At 46.1% G+C, this 25,486-nt stretch overlaps 2 protein-coding genes across 2 annotated transcripts; both read left to right on the forward strand.

Annotated features, from left to right (window-relative positions):
• Window positions 1-5,079: 5,079 nt before the first annotated feature.
• LOC135163540 (uncharacterized) lies at window positions 5,080-9,100 on the forward strand. Its single transcript, XM_064123048.1, has 2 exons — window positions 5,080-6,514; window positions 6,585-9,100. Exons 1-2 carry the CDS (start codon window positions 5,080-5,082, stop codon window positions 9,098-9,100), a joined length of 3,951 nt encoding a protein of 1,316 aa, XP_063979118.1.
• Window positions 9,101-9,103: 3 nt separating this feature from the next.
• LOC135163541 (uncharacterized) lies at window positions 9,104-10,768 on the forward strand. The gene has a single exon (XM_064123049.1). The coding sequence runs from the start codon at window positions 9,104-9,106 to the stop codon at window positions 10,766-10,768; it is 1,665 nt and encodes a 554-aa protein (XP_063979119.1).
• Window positions 10,769-25,486: the final 14,718 nt, after the last annotated feature.

Genomic DNA, 25,486 nt, shown 5'->3' on the forward strand with positions numbered 1-25,486 from the left:
TCAACAACTGTGTCGTAATTAATCAGTGCAGTTGACCTAGGTTAACACAGTCTAGCCGCATCCTTATTAACCCTAAATCCACCCTGCGTCCTCCGTTGCCCTGGGAGAAATAATTCTCTCCCATCCTTCGGATGAATATCTGCTGATCCGCAACAGCCACGTGCACCACAACTGCGTCACTTCCGAGTACAGGATTCCTGGATGGTGCCTCCAATGTCGGCCAATTAACCGGCTCCGTTATCCTCTTAATCATCCCGAAGACTAACGCCATCTTCCGGCTTCTCCAGGATCCCCGATGAGGTCCTCCGTGGGAACGCGGTGGCGCGTAATTCAAATAAAAAAAACAAATAAATAATAACAATACCTCAATCTATCTTCTCTCACCTCGAACTCTCGCCATTGAAGGTGACTTCCCGTCTGGTGGAGGTCTCCCGAATCGCGAACCGGTCGAGAACCAGTAACGTGTGAAAATACCACGTTACAGTGTAATTGTCATTAAAGATAACATGGGATTATTTTTTTTAAAGTGAAATCCTCTCACCCTTCATAAAACTTATGAACGAGGGTGTCCAAATGTCTAAGTTAATATTTCAGCCTATCGGGAAGTTGGTTACGAGGCTCGTCAAGGGCCGAATAAAATAAAAAATCGTGTCACGAATCGTGTTGAGAATTGGTCGGGAAGTTAGTAGTTCGAGCCGTAATGGGTTACACCGACTCCAACACAACGCAACGACATTTGGAGGGAGCATATCGAGCGACCAACAACTCAGATTTTTCAGGGTTGAATTTGGACGAATCAGGGGCGTCGAATAACCGGTCGCACGACGGTGAGGAAAACGCTCGAGTGTGGTGGTGTCCCCACCACACGGTACTACTCCCCTGCGGCGGAAAAAAGAGATGACTAGCGGCGGTGGGTAAGAGGAACGGGAGGGAAATGAAAAAAATGAACACCCGCCCGCTACATAAAAATTCTTTACTCCTCCCCTAATTAATGCCAAGCGGTGAAACCAAGGGCATTCGATGGAGGAATAAATCATCAGCGATTGATCACTGTTTTTCTCCTTCGCTGAAAGAGAAAATTAAAATCTCATCGAACAGTCGAATCTCATCGAATCGTCTAGACGATTGCGACTGTCTTCTCCGCGTGTTATTGTTTCTCCCACCATCCTACCCTGCACGCGCTCGAAATCTCACCGCGAGATTCATTTTCGATGGAGTTTTCGAACGTTGAATACGCAGATATTCATTTTTATTACGGGTTATGTGGGGGGAACGGGCGTCTCGCGGCAGAGGCGCACGCTCGCGATTTTCTCAACCGTCGCCATCCGGATCATAGGGTTTTTATTGCAGTGCATAATCGTGCAAGGGAGGAGGGTCGTTTGACACCAGCTCATGGCGGACAACAGCCCAGGAACGTTGATGCAGTGCAGCGAGAGGAAGCCAAACTCGAGCGGTTCGACGATGATCCTCGTGCCAGCGTCAGAGTCGTGGCTCGGCAGATGGACTGGCACAAATCTGCCGTCCACAGAGTGCTACAGTGAGAGCACATGCACCCGTTCCATTTTACGCCGGTTCATGAGCTCTTACCGGGAGACGAGGAATCTCGGGTTCAGAGGTGTGGATTCGTGATCGATCAGGATCGAGTCAACCTTGACTTCCTCTGCAACAAGCTCTGGACGGATGAGTCATCATTTACCAGGGAGGGAGTTTTTAACTACCACAACGAACATCATTGGGCAGTTGAAAATCCTATGGTTTCCCAGACGAGAGGATTTCAGTATTGCTGGGACCGCCTGATCATCTGGGGAGGGATTTGCGGTGACGAAGTGCATCTGCGGCTCCTTCCGGATATCCTTGACGTATGTTTCCTTTTCCTTTCTCCTTTGCTCACCCCTTTCCATCACCTTCATCATCATCTCATTCCTAACAAATTCTCAGGGAGGAAACTATCTCGCGTTCCTCAAGGAGAATATCCCTCACATGATGGGGGATGGTCCTGCTGGAAGACTGGTCTGGTTTCAGCATGACGGTGCTCCAGCTCACCGTACTCTTGCTGTGCGGGAGTGGCTGAATGATTGCTTTCCAGATCAGTGGATGGGACGAGGTGGTCCTATACCCTGGCTTCCACGGTAATTATCCTATCTTCGAATCCTTTCAATCAATCCTTTTTCCAAAATGCAATAACCTATTTCCATTTCCTTTCACGACCCTCTGCAGATCCTTGGACTTGACTCCGCTCGACTTTTTCTTCTGGGGTTTCCTCAAGGAAAAAGTTTATTCGGTAGAGTTGGACAATCGTGAGATGCTGGCGGCACGTATCCACGCGAGCGCAGCTCCCATAACCCCTGAGATGCTTCAAAGAGTCCGCATGGAAGTTTTCAGCAGGGCGAGGATGTGTCTGCAGGAAAACGGCAGAAGAGTTGGGCACCTCCTGTGATGAATTTTCGAAAAATGTTCTTTTTAGAACAATCCATGAATCGGCCCTTTCAGGGCCACCAATAAACAGCCCTTTTCAGGGCCATCATTTTTGTTTGTTCTTTAACGGAAGAACCAAACGGTTGGATGATAATATTAAAAAAAAGACACAACACACTTTGATAAATAATACTATCATCTATTTTGAAAAACAAAGGATAAAATACACTTGTAATTAAATTATTGGATCGTTTGAATCATGAAAGATGAATCAATTTTATTTTGACACTGGTTGCAATTTCCGCGTAGTTTAATATTTGGAGAATTGGAACCGAACAGTATATATGTGAGCAACGTTACACGGATAGATGCCAATGCGTGAAAAATAGTAATCTAATCTATTGCAGAAAATCGGGGGTCTTATGGACTTGCACGGGCCATGACGAGAATCGACAAACCTGAGAGGTTAGATCTCTTTGGGGAAATTTGGGGACGGGAAAAACGACGGGGGAGAACGGTTCTACCTAGGTCAATATTCCGTACCGTAATAAAAGACATTTCTCGGACCTTTCACCGTAGACAGACTTTATGACGGAATTGAGTGGAATGTCGAGACTTTGGGGAACTACGCGATCATCAAAGAAAATGGTTCTATTCAAAACAAAATGTCTAGACTCGGGGAATTAGGCGAACCGTAATAAAACGTCTATTTGACTGGACTGTCTCAATAATTCAAGGGTCAACATAAGACGGTTCTGGTTATTCTGAATTTAAGGAAAATCCGGAAAGTACAAAAACAAAAAATAATATTCTGGAATACTCTTAACAATCGACGAAAAATGATTCCACGACGGAACAATTTTGATACCTTTCTTTCCTTTGAAATAAATAGAGGATGAAATAGGTGTCAATTGACGGAGAATTCATGTAAATTTCCACGTTGTTTTTTATTTTTTTTCGATCAGTGTGAGGGATGAAATGAGCCTCACTTGATGGAGAATTTATTTCTACACGAATGACTTGGTTTCATCCCTTGGCATTAATGAGGGGAGAAGAAACTGCTTTTTCAGGGCCAATGGGGCTTTAGAAAATTGAATCTTCGGGTTTTTTTTCCAGTGCTGTAATTTTCAGCCCTGGTTTTTTCTCTTTTTCGATTAGATTAAAGGATGGAATGGGCCCCACTCGATGGGAAAATTATTCTTCTATCGAATGCCCTTGATTTCATCCCTTGGCATTAATGAGGGGACAAGAGACGGATTGTTCAGGGCTGTTGAAAAGGAGAGCTTCTGGATCGGAGGGGATCGGGTGGTGTGTGGGGGTATCAGCAATCCCAAAAAAATAAAGAGAGATGAATTACACTGCACGTGTCACCTTGATTTATTAACAAACACAATTCGTCAGTTTTAATAATATTTAATCATATGTTGAAGAGCGGTCCGTTATTATAACTAATTATAAGAAAACCCGATGAGCCGTTTCGCGGATATGACGAGTAACAATAATTCGAGTGGTCTAGAAAGATCGATTTAGATAATTGAGCGGTACTTAATAACCACGTGTTACTAACACAATAATCCGGAAGCGAGTGAACGAGCGAATCGCCCGATCGATCGGATGAGTCGAATTCGGGGATCCTCGTGGTCGGTGGTGGGGCAGCTTCCCTATGCAGGATAACTAGGAGCGGTCCAGGAAGTGGCGCCCCATCACCCAAAGAATGCTAAGTAGGCCCATAGTAACAACTGGGTTGTTTTGATTTTGCCTGACGGTGAGCAGGCGTTAGTATTGGTGATGGAATCCTGTCGGCTTCCAGGAATTCCAACAAGGGCTGTATAAATTTGAGGCTGATCCAGGGCACTGGGTCGATCGGACACCATCGGAATAATTCGGGAGTGGGCTCGGGTGCCATGAGGGGTTACTCTGACCACATACCTCACTTCGTGTTCATCCTTCATCAGTATCACAACGCAAATATCGGATATTATCAGGTTTTTGTATCGTGGCTTTTATCGGATTGAATCATCTTTTCTACTATCAATTTTGGTTAATTATCATCGAATATTGTGCAATTATCATTATAATAATTATTGGAAAACTATCACGTGTAAATAGTGTACATTTTGGTTAAATTATATTGGATCGCCATAAGGCATAATCAACGTGTTTTTTGTCACCATCCCGAGTTGGAAAATCATCTCTCCACTTCCGCTTCCAATCCACCCTACCCGGTTAAAATCATCAAATCCCTAACAAATTGGTCCTTCGAGCCGGATCTGGAAGTGTTTAAGTGAAGTGGCGATTAATTTAAACATTAACATTGGGACTCGGAGACGTGGTGACGTCATCGATCGGGAGTGAGGGAAAGCAATCGCAACAGAGGAATGTTGTTTTGATTTCGACGTGCGCTCGAGTTTCGAACGACTGGACAGTTTTCATCTCGTAAACACGAATATCACAGTAAGTCGAAAAATATTATCAGGGGAAAAACATTATCTCATCAACAGAAGGTCAAATTGGGTTTCTGATCGGCGTGTTTTCATATCTGTGGAAAGCGGTTCTCATCAACCGGGTTTTCCCTCATCACAAGGCGGTTAGGATCATCGGGAAGTAAACAACGGGGCTCCCTATCAACGAATTTAGTTAATTCAAAAATAAATCGGGATTATCATGTCTGACGTGGAGCATAGTCAGAGTGAGGATGATCAGGAGAGCAATGGGGGAAAGACGCCAACCCCTTCAGTCCATCAATCAGATCATGGAGCGGATATGGAGCAGACACAATTTGAGCTGCTCTTGACACTACAATTTCAATTAAAGGATCGTCTAAGGGATACCCTCACCACTATCCAAGGGTACACGGTAGATATGGTCACACCGGAACGGCTGAAGGGGAGGGAGAGAATCATCGAGACACACTATGGGGAGTTCCGATCCAACCATGTGAACATCATCAAGGCATACCCATCACACATGGCTAAATCGGATTACATCACGCTCGACACCTACGGAGAAGTCATGGAGATTTACGAAATAGCGATAGGGGCAATCGCATCGTTACAAGCTCAGATCAGGAAGATCAAGGTCGAGCAAGAGGACAGCAACAAGGACTATCTATCTCAGCTGGATATCAAGGTCTTCGATGGGAAATTTGAGGAGTGGAAAACGTTTGAAGATGTCTTCACCTCAATCGTCAAATCCAGACCAAAGGTGGGAGCTGTTCAGCAGATGATCAGACTCCAGAACGTACTCAAAGGGGAACCATACAATATGATCTCGAATCTACAGGTCTCAGCAGAGAATTTCGAGATCGCCTGGAAAAAGCTCAAGAGTCATTACGACAATCCTAGGCTAATCATCTCGGCTCATATCGATCACATCTTGGATCTCAAGCCAATCAATGAGAAATCAGCGAAAGGCTTATCAAACTTGGTTCATCAGGTCAATCAAGCTTTGGATGCATTGCAAACTCTTGGTGCTCCGGTGGAACATTGGGATATGATTGTATCAATAGTAATCAGAAGGGTCATCGATCCCGACACCAAGAAGGCTTGGGAAGTACATCTGGGATCGGAAAGGAATCGCCGTCCTCTCAAGGACTTCCTCGAGCTTCTGAAGGCCAGAGCTCGAGCCTTGGAGAACGTAGAGAGGGAAGATCCGGTGAGGACATCGAAGGTCAACATCTCGGCTAAGAACTCTATCTCGCAGAAGGCCATGGGGAAATCATCAATCTACACCTATCAGGCATCAGGGAATTCATCAAACACCGACAAGTCATCAGGGCAATCATCATCAGGGCCTTCTTGTCGACACTGTGACGGTTCACACTGGCTAGGGTTCAAGTGTGACAAGTTCATGGCTAAGACTCCACTGGAACGCAGGAAATTCATCACCAACAGTAAGTTGTGTTATAATTGCTTTGGTCCTCATCGGGCGGATCTCTGCAAAGACACACGTCATTGCCAGAAATGCAAGGGCCCACATCACACATTGATTCATGATGGGTCCTTCGAACATCGCCAGGAATTGGAAAGACAGAAGAGTCGACCATCAGCTTCAGCAATCGAGGAAAACCAGGGAGATCACGGAGCATCCGGATCGAGAGGTTAAGTATCATTTTTATTACTCTATTTTTGCAAATGATACGCCCCTCATCTGGTTGTCTCCATCCCTAGGTTCATCATCAACATCATCATCACCGAGTTCAACGGAGACAGAGAGAATTTACGACTCTCTCAACTCTTCAGAGATATTACAGGGGAGTGAATCAACATCAAAGGCATCGGGATCAATTGAGAGCTCAATTGGTCATCTTCAAGTATCAGCAACATCATTGGCGAAATCAGAGACATCGGGGTCGTCCTCTGACATCAAGGTCACACATCAATCATCATCGAATTCAGCGAGTCAACGGGTTGTGCTGTTGGCAACAGCTAAAGCACTTGCATCAACATCAACAGGTTCTCATCATATGGTCAGGCTTCTGATTGATCAGGAATCAGAGGTCACATTCATCACTGATCAAATGGTACAACTTCTTCGTCTTCGTCGATCATCATCACATCTCAGGGTCTTTGGAATAGGAGGCCTGGAGTCAGGGTGGACTCGTGGAGCAGTAAAGGTCAAGCTTCAATCTCGGTTCAACGATCAAAATCAGATCGAAATCACTGCCCACATCCTGGCCAAGCTCACATCAACATTACCATCAATTCACTGTGCAAAGGAAGAGGCAAATCATCTTCAACATCTTCAATTGGCGGATAACAACTATCTTAAACCTGGTCCTATCGACATCATAATCGGGGCTGATCATTATGGTCAAATCATTGGGCATGAGGTTATCAAATCTCCGGATAATCAACTTGTTGCGCAACAAACCATCTTTGGCTGGATAGTTTCTGGGACGGTCTGCTGTACAGACTGCAAGCCGAAGTCTTCTCTAACTGCAGTACGAGAATCTCCGACTGAGCAACTGTTGGATCTTCTTAAGAAATTCTGGGTCCAGGAGGAACTTTCATCATCTAAGGAAATTATTCTCAATCAAGACGATCAGGAGTGTGAATTACACTTCAGGAACACACATTCAAGAGACAGTGAGGGACGGTACGTAGTACGCCTCCCACTCAAAACATCACTATCAGCATTGGGAGAGTCTAGGAGACATGCTCTACAATTGTTAAATCGAACGGCGAAGAAACTGGAATCAAATCAAGAGTATGGGAAACTCTACAAGGACTTCATCAGGGAATATGAGGATCTGGGACACATGAGACGTGTCTCAGAGGAATCAGAACCATCAGTGAGCTACTATCTGCCTCATCACGGTGTCTTAAGGGAAGACAGCACCACCACAAAACTCAGGGTGGTCTTCAACGGTTCCAGCAAGACAACATCAGGAGTGTCACTCAATGACATACTTCATGCAGGAGGAAAACTGCAAACGGAAGGCTCAGACGTTCTCATCTGGTTGAGAACTTTTCGGTTAATCGTCGGAACGGACATTGTGAAGATGTTCCGTCAAATCAAGGTTCATCAAGAAGACTGGGATCTTGAAAGAATCCTATGGAAGGATGAGGAGGGGAAAATCATCACATATCAATTGACAACGGTGACGTATGGGCAAACGTGTGCGCCATGGTTGGCTCTACGAGTTCTTCAACAACTAGTGGAGGACGAGGGACATCAATATCCACTGGCGGCTGTCTCTCTAACCAAAGGGAGATATGTCGATGATATCTATGGGGGAGCTGATTCTGAGGAACAGCTCAAGGAACTCATCAATCAGCTCATCAATCTTTGCATGGCGGGCGGCATGCCACTGCAAAAATGGATCTCGAATCAACAAGGAATCCTACAGGATCTTCAATTATCAACAAAATCAACATCGGCGGTAGAATTCGAGGACAAGACGGTCAAAGTATTGGGACTGTGCTGGAACCCTCATTCAGACGGCTTCATCTATAAATCAAGGAAGCCATCAACGGAACAAATCAACAAAAGGACAATCCTCTCAGAGATCGCCCAGATTTACGATCCTCTGGGACTCATCGGACCGGTCATCATCAGGGCTAAAATCTTCATCCAAGAGCTGTGGCTTCTCAAAATTGGTTGGGATGATCCACTGCCCTTGAGTCACATCAAACGTTGGAAAGAATTCAGGGAGGAATTCTCAAATCTGGATCAAATATCAATCCCACGGTGGCTTCAAACATCATCGACTTCAAGCAACATCCAACTTCATGGGTTTGCTGACGCATCGAATCAGGCAATGGGTGCCGCAGTATACATCAGAGTGGACAATCATCAATCTGAGCCATCAATCATCTTGGTGAGTGCAAAAACCAAGGTCGCACCACTTAAGAAAATGACAATTCCTCGCTTGGAATTGACAGCTGCTGTCATCTTAACCAATCTGGTAATCTACATCAGGAAGATGCTGGAGAAAGAGAATCTACAACTCTTTCTTTGGTCTGACTCCACGGTGGCGCTCACATGGATCAATGGACACCCATCAAGGTGGAAGGATTTTGTTCAGAATCGAGTGATCAAAATCCAGAACTCATTACCAGCAGCTGAATGGAAACATATCAGGGGAGTCGAGAACCCAGCAGACTGTGCATCACGGGGATTATCACCAGATCAACTTGTAAATCATCAGCTGTGGTGGAATGGTCCATCATGGCTGAAATAATCAATGGAAAACTGGCCATCATCATCATCAACATCAATCGAATCTACGGCAGAAGCAGCACTGGAGGAAAGGCCAGTGTCTGCACATCCGGTGGCACTGAATCTGGAGAGACCTCAAGATTTCTTGGAGAGGTACTCTACACTCGACAGGTTGCTCAGGATCTCGGCGAGAGTCCTGAGAGTCATCAACAACATGAGAGGGGAGCCAGTCCCAAGAGAATTAGATCTCTTGCCAGAAGAACTGGAGGAGACCAGAATCTTTTGGATCAACTATACACAACAGGAGAGTTTTGGACAAGTCATCAATCGCCTCATCAATGGACAAGACATCGCAAATAATCATCCAATGGCACGGTTGATTCCTTATCTGGATGAGAATCAGACCATTCGCCTAGGCGGGCGGCTGAAACGATCAAATCTTCAGCCAGAAGCCAGGAACCCATCAATTCTACCAAGACAATCAAGGCTTACATCACTGGTCATCGAGGAGGCTCATCGGAAAACTCTTCATGGAGGAGTACAGGCGACGTTGCCACACATCAGACACAAATATTGGATCATCGGGGGTCGTCATCCTGTAAAATCGCATATTCGCAAGTGCGTCATCTGCGCACGACATCGAGCCATCAGGGGACAGCAGCTTATGGGACAGCTGCCTCCAAGAAGAATCACATCAGCACGGCCATTCAATCACGCAGGGGTGGACTACGCAGGTCCTATCAAAATCAGCAGATGGAGAGGATCAGGAGCTCGACAATATCATGGGTACATTGCAGTTTTTGTGTGTCTTGCCACATCAGCAATTCACCTTGAACTACTCACAGATTTAACATCACAGGCATTCATCGAGACCTACAAACGATTCACTGGAAGGAGAGGTATCTGTGCTACACTTAGCAGTGACAATGCTAAGACATTCATGGGAGCAAACAATGAGCTGGGCAAGCTTTTAGACGAATCAAGGAAGGAAATTCATCACATCATCAACGAACTGGCATCAAACGGCACAAAATGGATCTTCATCCCACCGCAATCACCCCACATGGGTGGGAAATGGGAAGCTGCGGTGAAATCTGTGAAATTTCATCTAAAAAGGCTCACAGGGAATTTGGTACTCACGTACGAGGAACTCAATACACTCATCATCCAAATCGAGGCGCAACTTAACTCGAGGCCTCTCTGCGCTCTATCAGACGATCCTGATGACTGCAGAGCCCTCACACCTGGACACTTCATCATTGGGGAACCCATCAACGCAGTTCCAGAGCCATCACTCATCAATCAGAAAATGGAAGGTCTCACAAGGTGGAAAATGATCGCAAGGATCGCTCAACAATTCTGGGACAGGTGGTCAAGGGAGTGTATGCATCATTATCAAACTATCTACAAATGGAAAAGATCAACGGATGACATCAAGGTCGGAACACTAGTTCTCATCATTGACGAGAGGTATCCACCAACAAAGTGGCCTCTAGGACGAGTATCAAGGGTTCATTCAAGTGATGACAATCTCACAAGGGTGGTAGACATCACCACTGGGGCAGGAGGTGCAAATACCTACACCAGACACATCAACAAGGTGGTTCCGTTACCAATCAGCACCGAGGAGGAAGACCAACAAGAGGATCATTCATCATCATCCGACGATGAAGGCGGGCGGAATGTATAAAATTAAGGCTGATCCAGGGCACTGGGTCGATCGGACACCATCGGAATAATTCGGGAGTGGGCTCGGGTGCCATGACGGGTTACTCTGACCACTTACCTCACTTCGTGTTCATCCATCATCGGAATCACAACGCAAATATCGGATATTATCAGGTTTTTGTATCGTGGCTTTTATCGGATTGAATCATCTTTTCTACTATCAATTTTGGTTAATTATCATCGAATATTGTGCAATTATCATTATAATAATTATTGGAAAACTATCACGTGTAAATAGTGTACATTTTGGTTAAATTATATTGGATCGCCATAAGGCATAATCAACGTGTTTTTTGTCACCATCCCGAGTTGGAAAATCATCTCTCCACTTCCGCTTCCAACCCACCCTACCCGGTTAAAATCATCAAATCCCCAACAAGGGCCAATGGGACTTTAGAAAATTAAATCGTCGGGTTTTTTTCCAGTGCTGTAATTTTCAGCGCTGGTTTTTTCTTTTTTTCGCTTAGATTAAGGGATGGAATGGGCCTCAATCGAGGGGGAAATTATTCCTCTATCGAATGCCCTTGATTTCATCCCTTGGCATTAATGAGGGGACAAGAGACTGATTGTTCAGGGCTGTTGAAAAGGAGAGCTTCTGGATCGGAGGGGATCGGGTGGTGTGTGGGGGTATGAGCAATCCCAAAAAAATAAAGAGAGATGAATTACACTGCACGTGTCACCTTGATTTATTAACAAACACAATTCGTCAGTTTTAATAATATTTAATCATATGTTGAAGAGCGGTCCGTTATTATAACTAATTATAGGAAAACCCGATGAGCCGTTTCGCGGATATGACGAGTAACAATAATTCGAGCGGTCTAGAAAGATCGATTTAGATAATTGAGCGGTACTTAATAACCACGTGTTACTAACACAATAATCCGGAAGCGAGTGAACGAGCGAATCGCCCGATCGATCGGATGAGTCGAATTCGGGGATCCTCGTGGTCGGTGGTGGGGCAGCTTCCCTATGCAGGATAACTAGGAGCGGTCCAGGAAGTGGCGCCCCATCACCCAAAGAATGCTAAGTAGGCCCATAGTAACAACTGGGTTGTTTTGATTTTGCCTGACGATGAGCAGGCGTTAGTATTGGTGATGGAATCCTGTCGGCTTCCAGGAATTCCAACAAGGGCCAATGGGACTTTAGAAAATTAAATCGTCGGGTTTTTTTCCAGTGATGTAATTTTCAGCGCTGGTTTTTTCTTTTTTTCGCTTAGATTAAGGGATGGAATGGGCCTCAATCGATGGGGAAATTATTCCTCTATCGAATGCCCTTGCTTTCATTCCTTGGTGTTAACTAGGGGAGGAGTAAATAATTTTTATGTAGCGGGTGGGTGTTCTTTTTTTCCTTTCCCTCCCCTTCCTCTTACCCGAAGCCGAGAGTCATCTCTGTCTGCCGCCGCAGGGGAGCAGTACCGTATGGTGGGGACACCACCGCACGCGCATGTTTTCCTCACCGTCATGCGAGCGGTTATCCCACGCCCCTGATTCGTCCAACTTCAACCCTGAATAAGGTAAAGAGGATGCGTCTGTTCAAAACGTCGCTCAGGACTTTTCGATCCAGAATTTCACCTCCAACTTAAGTTTAAAGTTTGGACGTGCAATTCTGGGACACCCTGTATATTGCTTGTGCTTCAACCGGAAAAGCTGCTACAGCCATAGGTGGCACAACGGTGCATAATGCTTTAAGTATAACACTGTCAAGGTTAGTGCCCCTCAACGTTGAAAAAGCTCAACAATACAGAGCTCCATTTCAGTATGTTAATGTTGTTACCATTGACGAAGTAAGCATGGTTCTTCAGAATTATTACAGCAAATTGACGTACGTCTGAGGCAAATAACTGGCTTGCTTTAAAAAATACTCGTTGCACTCCGGGAGTGTAGGCAGAAGTGAAAACTCGAACTTATGGCGCGTTGGGGACTTTTTTGGGTGAGCATTTTTAGGTGCGCTCGCGACATGAGAAATTGTACATAAAAAATCAAGTTTATCTAAGCAATGTTGGCACTTTTTGAAAGGACATGAAGTATAATAATATAAAAACTATATTCGAAGGAAGTGGTTTCCTTTAAATGAGTAAATATTAGTAAATAGTAAATACAAAATTTATCAATTCTCATCCATAATGTCAACAACTCTTACATCATCATTATCAGCATTTTCATCAAATTCTAAAACTGAAACAATAGGTCTATGGCAACTAAAGTGTGAAATGAACAATTTTGATTTAAATCTATTTATATTTCTTGTGAATACTGCACCACTAGTAGTTTTGTATTTTTTTGTGCTAAGATTGTGATCATTGGACATCGTTAAATCAAATTCTTCATATAAAACCGCATCCATTTTCAAGACAAATCTATAATCAAAAATAAAAATGTAGATTTTTTTAAAGCTATAATCGTAGCATATATATAGTTTCCGACCATCCGAATTTCCGATCGTCGATTCACGTCCCTAGTGAAATTCTCTACTAAATTAATTATATTATCAATTTTTCGGGTTTTCCTACTTTTCCGGCTTCCCCATAATTTTTAACGATTTTCCGAAAATCGAATCACGTCCCTAGTAAAATTCTCTAATAAAATGAGTATATTTTGTGACGAGGCAATCTAGCCTTAAAGGTTATTTTGACACGCCCCTCCGCACGCCGCCTATTCTATTAATATATTTATTCGTTCGTTTGCTCACCGTTGGAGAACCCCTTCCCATATATGTCCTACCCCCTCCACCGATCCCCTACTCTCCGCGGTCGAACAGCGCGACAACCATCGGAGAAATCACCACTGGAGGAAAAGATGACTTAGTCGTCCCCGTCCTCACGAGGAAGAAGTGGATGACGTAGCGCGCCCCCCCGCGCCGCAGTCCCTTGGTCGCCGCATGAACTCAGGACAATGGGCGCACACGCACGTTGCGTAGTGCGTCTTCCCGCCGCCCCTCGGCCCCCGAAGATGCCCTCAAGCATCGATCGGTGGATCAGGGGGATGCGGATGTGTCGTCCCCGGAAATGGTCGAATCTAGGCCGAGGACCCCCGAATACTTCGAGGAGATCCTCAAGTGGTTAATTGATCGGCACTCGTCGTTCAGCTGTCGCTAAGATCGTTACGCCGTTCAATAATTCGGAAAATCAATCGGAAAAATAGTGAAGTGGCCCAGGCTCTCCCGAGTTTGAAAAGAGACTCATCCTTGGATCAGGATCAACCCGTTATCCCTCAGGAAAAGGCTCGAGACGCCGCGGATCCGAGAAAGGAGGACAAAACCCCCCTGAAATTGGAAAATTGGCATCACCCGAGTGATTACCCTTTCTTTCCCCTCATTACCCAGCGGCACCATTTTCCCCAGTTATATTTCCTGGAACCCTTCCAACGGTGGTAATTAACATTGTTCTTTCTTCTGATCATTAAACTCATCATTGTTATTATTTGAATTATTATTATTATTGGTTCCCTCAATTCTCCCCTTTTTTCTAGAATGTAGAGCCACCCCCTTTTCTTTGTCTTATATAAAAGTGGTCCGACAAGCGACCTGCCTGCCCCCCCTCCTCTGAGAATTCCCAGAAACAGACATTATTTTCAATAATTATACTTTCGACCAAATATTGTAAAATCACGTAATTATTATATTAAATAAATGTATTTAATGTAACAGCCTCTGCCCCCTTTTCATTTAATATTTGACCCGTCCTCAAGTTAATAATTAATAATTAGAAAAAAGGTCACAAATTGGCGCCCAACGTGGGGCAGGCGCTGTGTATCGGCTATTTTTTCTCCTCCCCCGCCCCGTAAATCTTTGTTCTTGTTTCCACCGTTGTAGGTGGAACAAAAATAAATAAATAAAATATGGAGTAGCCTAATTATTTCAAATTCCCTTTCCCCTTCATTTTTCATTAGAATATTTCCATTTTTTTTATTATTGCGTATTGTTTTGTATGATTGGGTATTATTTTTGTCTTCCGAGTTGTACAATCTCCCCCGTACAAACCCCTTTTCTCCCCGCGATTTCTTCCGCCCCTCTTTCCCGGTGACACCATTCTATATTCCATTGTTAGAATCGGTGTAACTAAAATCGGCTTCTTTTGTTCACCCTCCCCACTCAAATCGGGAAAATAATACCCGAATAGAATAAAATTTATTCCCGGAAATCCTTGGTGTAAGATTTTTCACAAAATAATATTTCTTTTTGTACTTGACTAGCGTACAGTGAAGAAATTCGTTCGCGCGGCCGTGTTTACATCGGCATGTAAACAAACCCTCACCTCGAGTTATCGAGGTCTCCTTCATTCCCCATCCATTCCGATTCGACAGAATCTTCAATATTCTTTCCGTCCCCCCCCCCCGTCTATTTGCTATTCCCGTTCACCTATCCGTCTTAATCCGAAAATAATATTGTAATTTCGGGTTGGGAATAATTATAATTTGAAAATTCACATTTTTTGATTCGTTTACAAATCCCCCTTTAATTATTAGATAAACAATACTCTATTGCTTAATCATTTCTAAACAAAATAAAATTATTTCTAAAAAAAAAAAAAAAAAATAGAAGATTCCCTAGTTACCGGTCTTTTTTGTTCAGTTTTCTTTTTCACGTTCCTCCTCAAGGATTTTCATCAATTATTAATAAATTATTTCAGTTTTGATTAATTTTCGATAATTCTGAATTTTTTCGACTTTTTCCCCTTTTATTGAATTCTTTTGTATTTCCCCCGCCATGGACCCCACAGATCCCCCAATTACCGGAATCCCTTTGTATTCGGAGGTAGCTGCCACTACTACCTCCCCTCCCGACACCTTCGTGAGTACCGCGCGGTCACTCACGCTCATTCCCCCTCTTCCCCCTGTGCTTGTGCTCACGGTACTACCGCTGGCGCTAGTACCTACGTCACTACGGCGACGTCTATGGACACCTACCCTCGGATGGTCCCCTCACTACCTCCCCCACTTCCACCCTCGGAACCAGGTCCCTCAGAATTATCCCAATTCAGACATGAATTGGAAAATCGTTATGACGGCCTCCACCTAAGCGATCACATGATCCTATTAGATTCGCTGGGTCTTTCGACAGGAGGATCATATGCGACCCTTACGGATCGATTCGTTAGGGCCGAAGTCAGGCGGAAATTCGGGCCTCACGCTGCTTATTGGGACGCGGTCAACGATTCCATGACGGTCCCTCTTACTACTATCGGGTTTCAACTCGTCCCGGAAGTGGACGATTCCATTCGCGATCGGACTCGCGAATATCTTAGAACAGGGCAAAGCATGGGCGTATATCAGGATCCCATCCCCCTCGGGCAGACCCAATGTTCCCCTACCCACGACTCCCCCCAGACCGACCAGCGCTCCCCTAATCGAGTCACCTTCAACCTCCCTGTCACCACTTCCCCTCAAGCCCCGCCTATTGCCACCTACTCTTACAATCCAATTCCCCTTAGCACCCGCCAACCCCTCTTTGCCCAAACTGATCCCCAGGTATCCCTACCTTATTCCCAGACGTACCCCATTCAGTCCACTCCCCGCCTCCGGCCGACTAACCTTTTCCCCCCTTTCCTCTCTGCGAATTTCCCCGCTGAGTCTCATTGTACTGCCCCTCCTGCCGCCCACTCCACCTACGATGTGGATGGGCCGGTATTTCCTCCTCGACCCAACCCCAGACATGCCTTTCCCCCCAGTAATAGATCCCGACCCCCTACGCACAGACCTTCCCGTACCTTGAATTTTGCCTCCCAAATTCCCCCTCTCGCCCTAAATGATTATGACCCTTCTGAACAGCCACAACCATCCTTCCCTCACACTCCCCATCATACCACCTTCCGCGATCAGGGATCGTCGGACCCTACGTCCCGGGAATTAAAAATTAGTTCGATCTTTACGAGAGACGGGATCACTTTTTCTGGAGCGAAAAGTGAGGACCCTTATCTCTTCTTGGACCAAATCGGTGATAGTTGCGCGGCGCACAACCTCACCGAAGAGGAGACCCTTCGCGCTCTCGCATTCGCGTTCCGGGGAAATGCAAGGACGTGGTACCGTACCGAGCACCCCTATTTAATCACATCCGACGATTTTGTGTCGTCATGCACTGCCACTTTCTGTCCCTTCGGAATGGAAGAAAGTATTTGGCAGGATATCCGACGACGCACCCAGGCTCCCAAAGAATCAATTCGGGATTATATCATTTGTATGTGAGGTCTTTTCGCGAACCTCCACCCCCCTGCCCCTTTAGCCAGACAATTGAATATTGTGCACTCCCAAATGCACCCCTCGTTCGCTAAAGAAATCAAAAGAAAATCCTTCACCACCTACGCCCAGCTATTGGAAAGCGCTCATGAAGTAGAATATACAGCGATTAATGCATCCCGTTATCAACCTCCCCCCTCAGCCGAAGACAGTTATGCTTCGGCCTACGCCTTCACCATTCCCACTTCCAAAGGACAGAAACAAAATACGACCCATTATTCGGCTCTGGGTGCACAACCCATGAGAGCCCCAGGCGTTCCCCCAGCACAGTTTGCCACCAATCCTTACGCCCGCCCTCATGATCATACTGTCCCCTTTCCCCGTGCTTCTCCCACTCGTGGAATCCCAGCCAGTCCCCCTCACAGTCCTATTCCTCAAAAACGTCCCGAACTCCCTCCACTATCTCCACTCCAGATACCCAACACCGGACCCCTCCCCCTCTAATGAGTCAGCCAATACCACCCCTCCTTCCACCACCCCTTATAACAGCGGATCGTAGAAGAATTTCACCTGTTTCCGCTGTCACCAACCTGGACATTTCGCCCGTGAATGTCCTATCTATCCTACCCCAATGAGACGAAATCCTTCTCCCCTGTATTACTCTCAGCAATCCACGCAGAATCAACCCCAATGAACCCTTCCTTCATATCCCCATTACTCCCAACAGCAATATCCCCCTCAGGGAAACTAAGATCGGGGGGGACCAATAATACCTCACCCCCACGACCAAGACGCCCACAACAACGGAAACATGTACGCTTCCAACTGACGACTGACGTGACAGAGAACCCTCCTCCGAACTGACCCTGACAGCCAACGACCAAGACAACCCTGACTTTATTACCTACGAAGACTTCCTGACCCTTGTTTACGATGACCCCTCCGAAATAGATATTTCGCGCAACTTAACCTTGGCAATATGAAATTGAGAACTTTGATTGACTCCGGGGCCAATCGATCTTTCATAAGCACTGAAAATGGACCCCATTTAAGAAGTTACGCCATCGACGTCGGCGAAGACGTTACATTGGGAAGCGGTGAATCAAGGCCCCTCGAGGGATGCGTCGCAATGCGATTAATTGCTGAGACTTACCTTAGTATTATTCCTTTTCGGCTTACGAATGCCCTGGCTTATGATTGCGTTCTCGGGATGGACGCCCTTCAACAATTGGGGCTTAACCTCGAGTGTCGTAAAAATCATCGGGATGACCCTGCCCGCCCCTTTATTACCCTAACTGCTCAACCGCTCACTATCTGGCACCCCTCAGACGGACGCGGACCTCCTGCTAAACCCATAAACCTCGACAGACCCCCTGCACCCGAAACACTCTAGCCATAATCCCAGAAGATCAATGAGCTTCTCTGAGAGAGAAATTTAAAAGCTGGATCAAACCCGCCCCAGAAGTTGCTAACGTTTGTCCCCTATTGACGATGCATATTGACACCCAAGGACATCCCCCTATACGCAGTCCCACAAGACGATACACCCCCAAATTCTTAAAGTTGCCAAAGAAAAGACGAAGAAATTGCTAGAACAAGGGATAATAGAACCGTCCCAAAGTGATCGGTGTAGTTGGCCCGTATTAGTTAGGAAACCCGATGACAGCTATCGATTGTGCATCGATTACCGCCCCCTTAACGCTGTTACGAAACACCTAGCCGTCCCCATGCAGAGTCTTGAAGATTTACTTGACTGTGCTCATTGAACCGTCTATGGGTCCAAAATCGATGTTAGCCAAGCCTTTCATCACATTCCCCTGGATGATGAGAGCAAGGAAAAGACTACTTTCGCGATCCCTCGACTACCCCCCGGTTTATTTCAATATAAGCGGATGCCCTTCAGGCTGAAAAATGGCCCTGCCATGTTCCAGCTCCTTACCGACATGATCATCCCCGCCCAACGGTCTACCAATGTCCGTAAATATGCGGACGACTTCCTAATTTTTACCCGAACTCTGGGGGAATGGTTCATTTCTCAACTCCTCAAAAGACTGCAAGACAATAACCTGACGGTATACGCAGACAAGTGCTCCTTCCTTTGTGACCGCCTTGAATTCCTTGGATATATCCTCACCCCTGACGGATTAGCTGCTGACCCCGAAAAGACTGCCCCTATCACCAATTACCCCTCACCCCGAAATATCACGGAATTACAACGATTTCTTGGTATGGTAGGGTGGTATTCCCGATTCTTGCCCCAGTTATCCAACGACAAAGTCCCCCTCCTTCTCCTATTACATAAAGATCAACCCTGGACCTGGACTGACGATCAACAGACTGCTTTTGACGCCCTTAAACAATTCCTTACCACTACCCCTGTCCTAGCCCGACCCGACTTTGACAAACCCTTCACGATCCAGACCGACGCTAGTGACGTGGCCATCGGAGCTGTTCTCACGCAGGAGTCTGAATTTGGCTCTGACCACTTGAACAATAAAGCTTCCCTTGGCTCTGACCGGGCCATCTATTTCGCCAGTCGAGTCCTTACCCCGGCTGAGCGTAATTATACTGTGACGGAACGTGAATGCCTCGCTGTCCTGTGGGCTATTAGAAAATTTCGTCCCTGTCTCGAAGGAAGCAAGTTTAGAGTCATCACTGATCACGCTAGCCTGAAATGGCTAGTGAACTTCAAAAATGCCACCGGTCGAGTAGCCCGTTGGGCCCTTGAACTCCAGTACCATAACTTTGAGATAGTCCACCGTAAAGGATCCCTTCATGTTGTCCCCCATACCCTGGCCGCACCTCGATTTAATGCAGTCCTCCCGTGATAGATGGCACCAAAAGATGAAAGCTGACGTCAAAGAAAATCCCCATAAATACCCTGACTGGACAGTAGACGACGACGTCCTTTACTTTCTACGTCCCTGCCCCCAGATTGACCCGACCGTCCCTGACCTGAACCGATGGAAGACCGTTCTTCCCCCGGGACTCAGACTTGCCACCATACAAGATGCCCATGACAGTCCCTATGCCGCCCATGGAGGTATTGATAAGACCTACCAGAGAGTTTCGACCTATTTCTATTGGCCGGGTATTTATCGCGACGTCGCTAAGTATGTACGAGCTTGCCCCTCCTGTCAACGGTATAAGTCGATCCAAACCGGACCCCGTGGATTGATGCGCGAGCGGACGACCACCGAGCCCTGGTCCACCGTCGCGGGTGATATTATGGGCCCGTTTCCCCCCAGTCGCAGCCAAAATCGCTATATCCTTGTCCTAGAGGACGTTTTCACCCTGTATGTGGAATTAAAACCCCTTCGGAAGGCCACGGCAAAAAATATTTGGAAGATCCTGTACGAAACAGTGATCCTGCGCTGGGGAAAACCGCAGTTTTTCCTCAGTGATAACGGTACGGAATTTGTAGGAAAAGATCTGGCCCAGCCCGTAGCCCAGTTAGGAATCACCCACATAACCACCCCTCGCTACCATCACCAGTCCGATCCTGTCGAACGAGTTAATCGATCCCTGACACCCATGCTAGGCATTTACACGGGGGAAGATCATAGGAATTGGGATCAATTCCTCCATGAATTCGCCTTTGCCCTCAACATCTCAATTCATTCTTCCCTTGGCCTTTCCCCAGCCGTCCTTAATATGGGTCGCATCCCCTCTCCCCCGAGTCCTAATGCTGAACCAACCCTCAAACCACCTGAACCCCTAACCTCGTCACCCCCGGGACCGTGGCAGTTGCGCGTTGAACGCATGACATATTTTTACGCGAAGCAAGCCGAATGATATAATCAAGGACGGAAAGATCTCGCTTTCGCGGTCGGAGACCTGGTTCTCCGAAAACACCGCCGCCTCTCCCATGCCGCTACCCATTTCACCGCGAAGTTAGCCCCTAAATACGATGGCCCTTATCTCGTCTTAAACGTAATTTCCCCTATAATGTATGACTTGGAAGACCCTCATGGTAACCGAATCCCCAAAATTCATATTTCTGACTTCAGACCCTTTGTCTCCCGCCCCCTTTCGATACCACCGAGAATGCTAAGAATGGGGAGGATCCCCCTCTTCGGAAGAGAGGTGACGCCCAGCACACCTCCACACACAACGGAGTGGTGGGAAATGGAGGAGATGCTCCGACAAGCCCGGATGGAGACCGACCGATATCGGAGGTACGGCCACCCACCGGTCAGGAGCCCCACCCCCCTTGACATTGACATCGGAGGCCGCATCACCGATGAGCAGGGACTCAGAAGCTCCCACGCACCAGACCCCCATGGGATCGGACGGGGAAGACTCGGGAGTACTCTTCCTCCCCCTCTCGCCGGTGCCATCAGTGGAAGCCCACACCCCCCTCTCGCTATCACCATTTCCAACCCCCCTCTTCAGAAGACGAGGCCATGCCCGCAAAATCCCCGCTCTCCCCCTCACCAACCCCAGTGACCTCGAGCCCATCGCCAACCGGCTCAGATCCCGAAATCCCTGAGTTTCCCCTCCAGCCATCCCCTCTCAGAGGTCCCCCTACCCCACGTATTTCCCTAATGAGCCCCCATATCCCCTCAGCTTCCTTAACCGTTCCCCAAAACCAACCCACAAAAACCATCCCTGCCCTAATGTCTCTCCACATCCCTCGACCTGGAAACCTCCCTCCAAGCTCTGTCCCTTCACGCCCCAAACCCCCTTCAAATCCCTCCACCAAACCCTCTCCCAAGCACTCCCAGTATGTAAGACAAGTCCCTGGATTCCCTCAATTGGCCCCCATCCCCAAACACTCCCCCTTCCTCTTCACCGGTTGCTGGAAGTGCAACGGGGCCCACCAGGCAAGCATTTGCCCCATCGGTGCCCGCCGTTGTTACTTCTGTGGCCGGTGGCGGGAGGATGTTCGCACTTGCCCCGATTGCAGGCTCCTGCTTTGAATAAGATCCTTGGGACGACCCCTTCATTCTTTTTTCTTTACGATCTTTTGTACAGTAGCATAATATATATTTTCTTTCTTTTGTCAATAAACCTTCTGTACAGTTTATAAATTGTTTAGTTATCATTTTTTTTTCTTTGGCCTTGCTAATGCTCCCCCTGTTTTATGTGTTAGGTTGAAAAAATTATTTGCTAAACGGGGTTGATGGAAAAGCAGGGGTATTTCTAAATTTTAATAAATTAATTCTTGCTGAGTTGTTCTAATCGCCTACTAGCCTCTCTTCTAGCTCACCGTTCCTGGAGTCGACACTGGATAAGCGAATACAAGGTTTGATATCGTTCAACATGGGGTTGTAGAAACCCCATGTGTTCTCTACCCCCGGGGCAGCTGTGACGAGGCAATCTAACCTTAACGGTTATTTTGACACCCCCCTACGCACGCCGCCTATTCTATTAATATATTTATTCGTTCGTTTGCTCACCGTTGGAGAACCCGTTCCCATATAAGTCCTTCCCCTTCTCCCGATCCCCTACTCGTCGCGCTCGGACAACGCGACAACCATCGCAGAAATCACCACCGGAGGAAAAAATGACGTAGGTCGTCCCCCTACTTCCCGCGGTCCCCTACTCGCAACGCTCACTCATGAGGAAGAAGTGGATGACGTAGCGCCCCCCCCCCCCCCGCCGCAGTCCCCTGGTTCCGCATGAACTCAGGACAATGGGTGCACACGCACGTTGCGTAGTGCGTCTCCCCGCCGCCCCTCGGCCACCGAAGATGTCGACAAGCATCGATCGGTGGATCAGGGGGATGCGGATGTGTCGTCCCCGGAAATGGACGAATCTAGGCTGAGGACCCCCGAATACTTCGAGGAGATCCTCAAGTGGCTAATTGATCGCCACTCGTCGTTCAGCTGTCGCTAAGATCGTTACACCGTTCAATAATTCGGAAAATCAATCGGAAAAATAGTGAAGTGGCCCAGGATCTCCCGAGTTTGAAGAGAGGCTCATCCTTGGACCAGGATCAACCCGTTGTCCTTCAGGAAGAGGCTCGAGACCCCGCGGATCCGAGAAAGGAGGACAAAACCCCCCTGAAATTCGAAAATTGGCATCACCCGAGTGCGTACCCTTTCTTTCCCCTCATTACCCAGCGGCACCATTTTCCCCAGTTATATTTCCTGGAACCCTTCTAACGGTGGTAATTAACATTGTTCTTTCTTCTGATCATTAAACTCATCATTGTTATTATTTGAATTATTATTATTATTGGTTCCCTCAATTCTCCCCTTTTTTCTAGAATGTAGAGGCACCCCCTTTTCTTTGTCTTATATAAAAGTGGTCCGACAAGCGACCTGCCTGCCCCTCCGCCCCTGAGAATTCCCAGAAACAGGCATTATTTTCAATAATTATACTTTCGACCAAATATTGTAAAATTACGTAATTATTATTTTAAATAAATGTATTTAATGTAACAGCCTCTGCCCCCTTTTCATTTAATATTTGACCCGTCCTCTAGTTAATAATTAATAATTCGAAAAAAGGTCACACTAGTTAGCACAAATTGGTTTCCTTAACCTTGTTGATCTCAACAATTCTGAAGTCAATGATAATGAAGCGAACGCCTTTTTATTTTTATTCATTTATTCAATTCGATTTACAACCGAGATCATGGATATTGGAAAATTATAAACCATTTTCCATTACATAATCAATCACAAAAAGATGGATATACGTGAACTACGTTAGAATGTTCGTTAGTAGAGGACACAATTTGCCGGTATTCATGACGAAATGTGAAAAATATATCAAAATATTATTAATGGCATGACATCCCTTCTCTTTGATTCGGAATGATTCCAGACTTATACAATTTAGCTGCACAATCTTGATTCCTACCTCATAACATAACAAATAATTTATCGCCGATCATGGGACGCAAAGCGTTAGTGTCAAACGAGGAAATAATACCAGTGCTCCGAAAATATATGTCATGTTTTAAAACGAATACTTTTCCCTCATCGTCAGACAAGGTATAAATAGAGATAAGTCATCTCTTCGGTGGACGCATGTCACCGAAAATAAAAAAAATAATTTGGCTGCTGCTCGCAATCTCGAAGGCATTTTAACATCACCCCCCGCAAAAGCAACGGTGAACCGAGATGTTAGTGTCTGTGGAACCATCAACTTTCATTCTTCGGTATCGGAGGAAAAGTTTTCATTTGGAAATGAACGTCTCGAGCCCACTGTAGAAGATTTCCAGCTCCTCCTGACAGACTCAGACGGGAATCTGATCAAACCAGATGAAAGTTCCAAGTCAAAACAGAGGAGGTTAAGACCCCTGGCTTGGGTAATGTTATTTCAAATCCTTTCTGGCGTAGATATGGGATGCGATGTGCCATTGTCGCCAAATGGTCCAACGTCATTATGGGGAGAGATGGCTCTTTTTCAATAAAATTCAAAGCCATTTCCAAAAGTGAAAAATGTGGAAACATCTTCATGAGCTCAGCAGACAATTATTCAGGAGTGGGGACACTCGACTTGAATGTTCGTGTTCGAGATACTCGGCAAGACCTGCACGAGGACGTTCAATGACCATTGAATGGTGTAGAACGAGCACAGGTTGGCGAACAATTGTTGAGGCGAACGCCAGGTAATTCTCGTAAGGAATTATTACGAAGTCACATGGCATTTGGTGAATCAATCCCACCAACCATAAAAAGAGGTGTTTAGTTGTTAAATACCATCATACCCGTGGTGGTATGGTGGTTGCAATAAATTTTAGGGAGTATTTATGAATAAAATAATAACACAATATTTTGATTGGGAAAAAGCCTTTCGGCATAAAAACCCCAAGTTTATTGAATTGCTTATAATGACAACTGCGAATGACGTCACAAATCCGACTGTACTCTGATTCATGCGCCAACACACACACACACACACACACATACACGCACACTAGTTTCTGTTTTAGAATTCATCCGCGGTTATTTTGAATGATTTTGATAATTTGTAATACAATGTTCAGTTGTTAGTGTTGATCATTTGGGATACACAATTAACTTTCACCGTTCGTGAATTATTTATGTGGCTAGCCAAGAGGCTAAGGACCACTGATCTCGAAATCGCGTAGTTTATTTATGGATGTCTAATAGTTTAAATATTTCGTGATTTGTCCGATATAATACTCGGGATCACTAGTTTAATCAAGTTTATTGTCTTTCCGGGACAGATCGTTTGTTAAAAAGGGGGATATAAATCCCGATCGATACGATTAGATAGTCACCTCTCAAGTGCACGTTTTCACACCGGTATTCCGACTGACGGTTGTGCTTTCAAAAAAAGCTTTTCCATCGTAAGTGTCTATTGGGTCCCGCCTCGCAATCGGCGACCGCGACATATCCACCGGTGCGACGACGGGCCCACAGTAAGTGCTGCCCACCGTAAGTGGCAGCAGTTAAAATGCCCCTATGTGTCGGTAAAGACGAGGCTATTACCGTACAAGAGGTCATATCTATCGTCAAGCAAAAATGGAAGCTGTGAATAAACAGAATGGATAACAGAGATCAGCTCACAATCATACGAGACAT

Source organism: Diachasmimorpha longicaudata, chromosome 6 (genome assembly GCF_034640455.1).
Source record: "Diachasmimorpha longicaudata isolate KC_UGA_2023 chromosome 6, iyDiaLong2, whole genome shotgun sequence".
NCBI lineage: Eukaryota > Metazoa > Arthropoda > Insecta > Hymenoptera > Braconidae > Diachasmimorpha > Diachasmimorpha longicaudata.

Bases quoted from the DNA above. Each gene is read 5' to 3' on its own strand.
- LOC135163541 (XM_064123049.1), top strand. From the start codon at position 9,104: ATGGAAAACTGGCCATCATCATCATCAACATCAATCGAATCTACGGCA.
- LOC135163540 (XM_064123048.1), top strand. From the start codon at position 5,080: ATGTCTGACGTGGAGCATAGTCAGAGTGAGGATGATCAGGAGAGCAAT. The intron at 6,515-6,584 runs GTTAAGTATCAT...CTCCATCCCTAG, and splicing joins CGGAGCATCCGGATCGAGAG to GTTCATCATCAACATCATCA.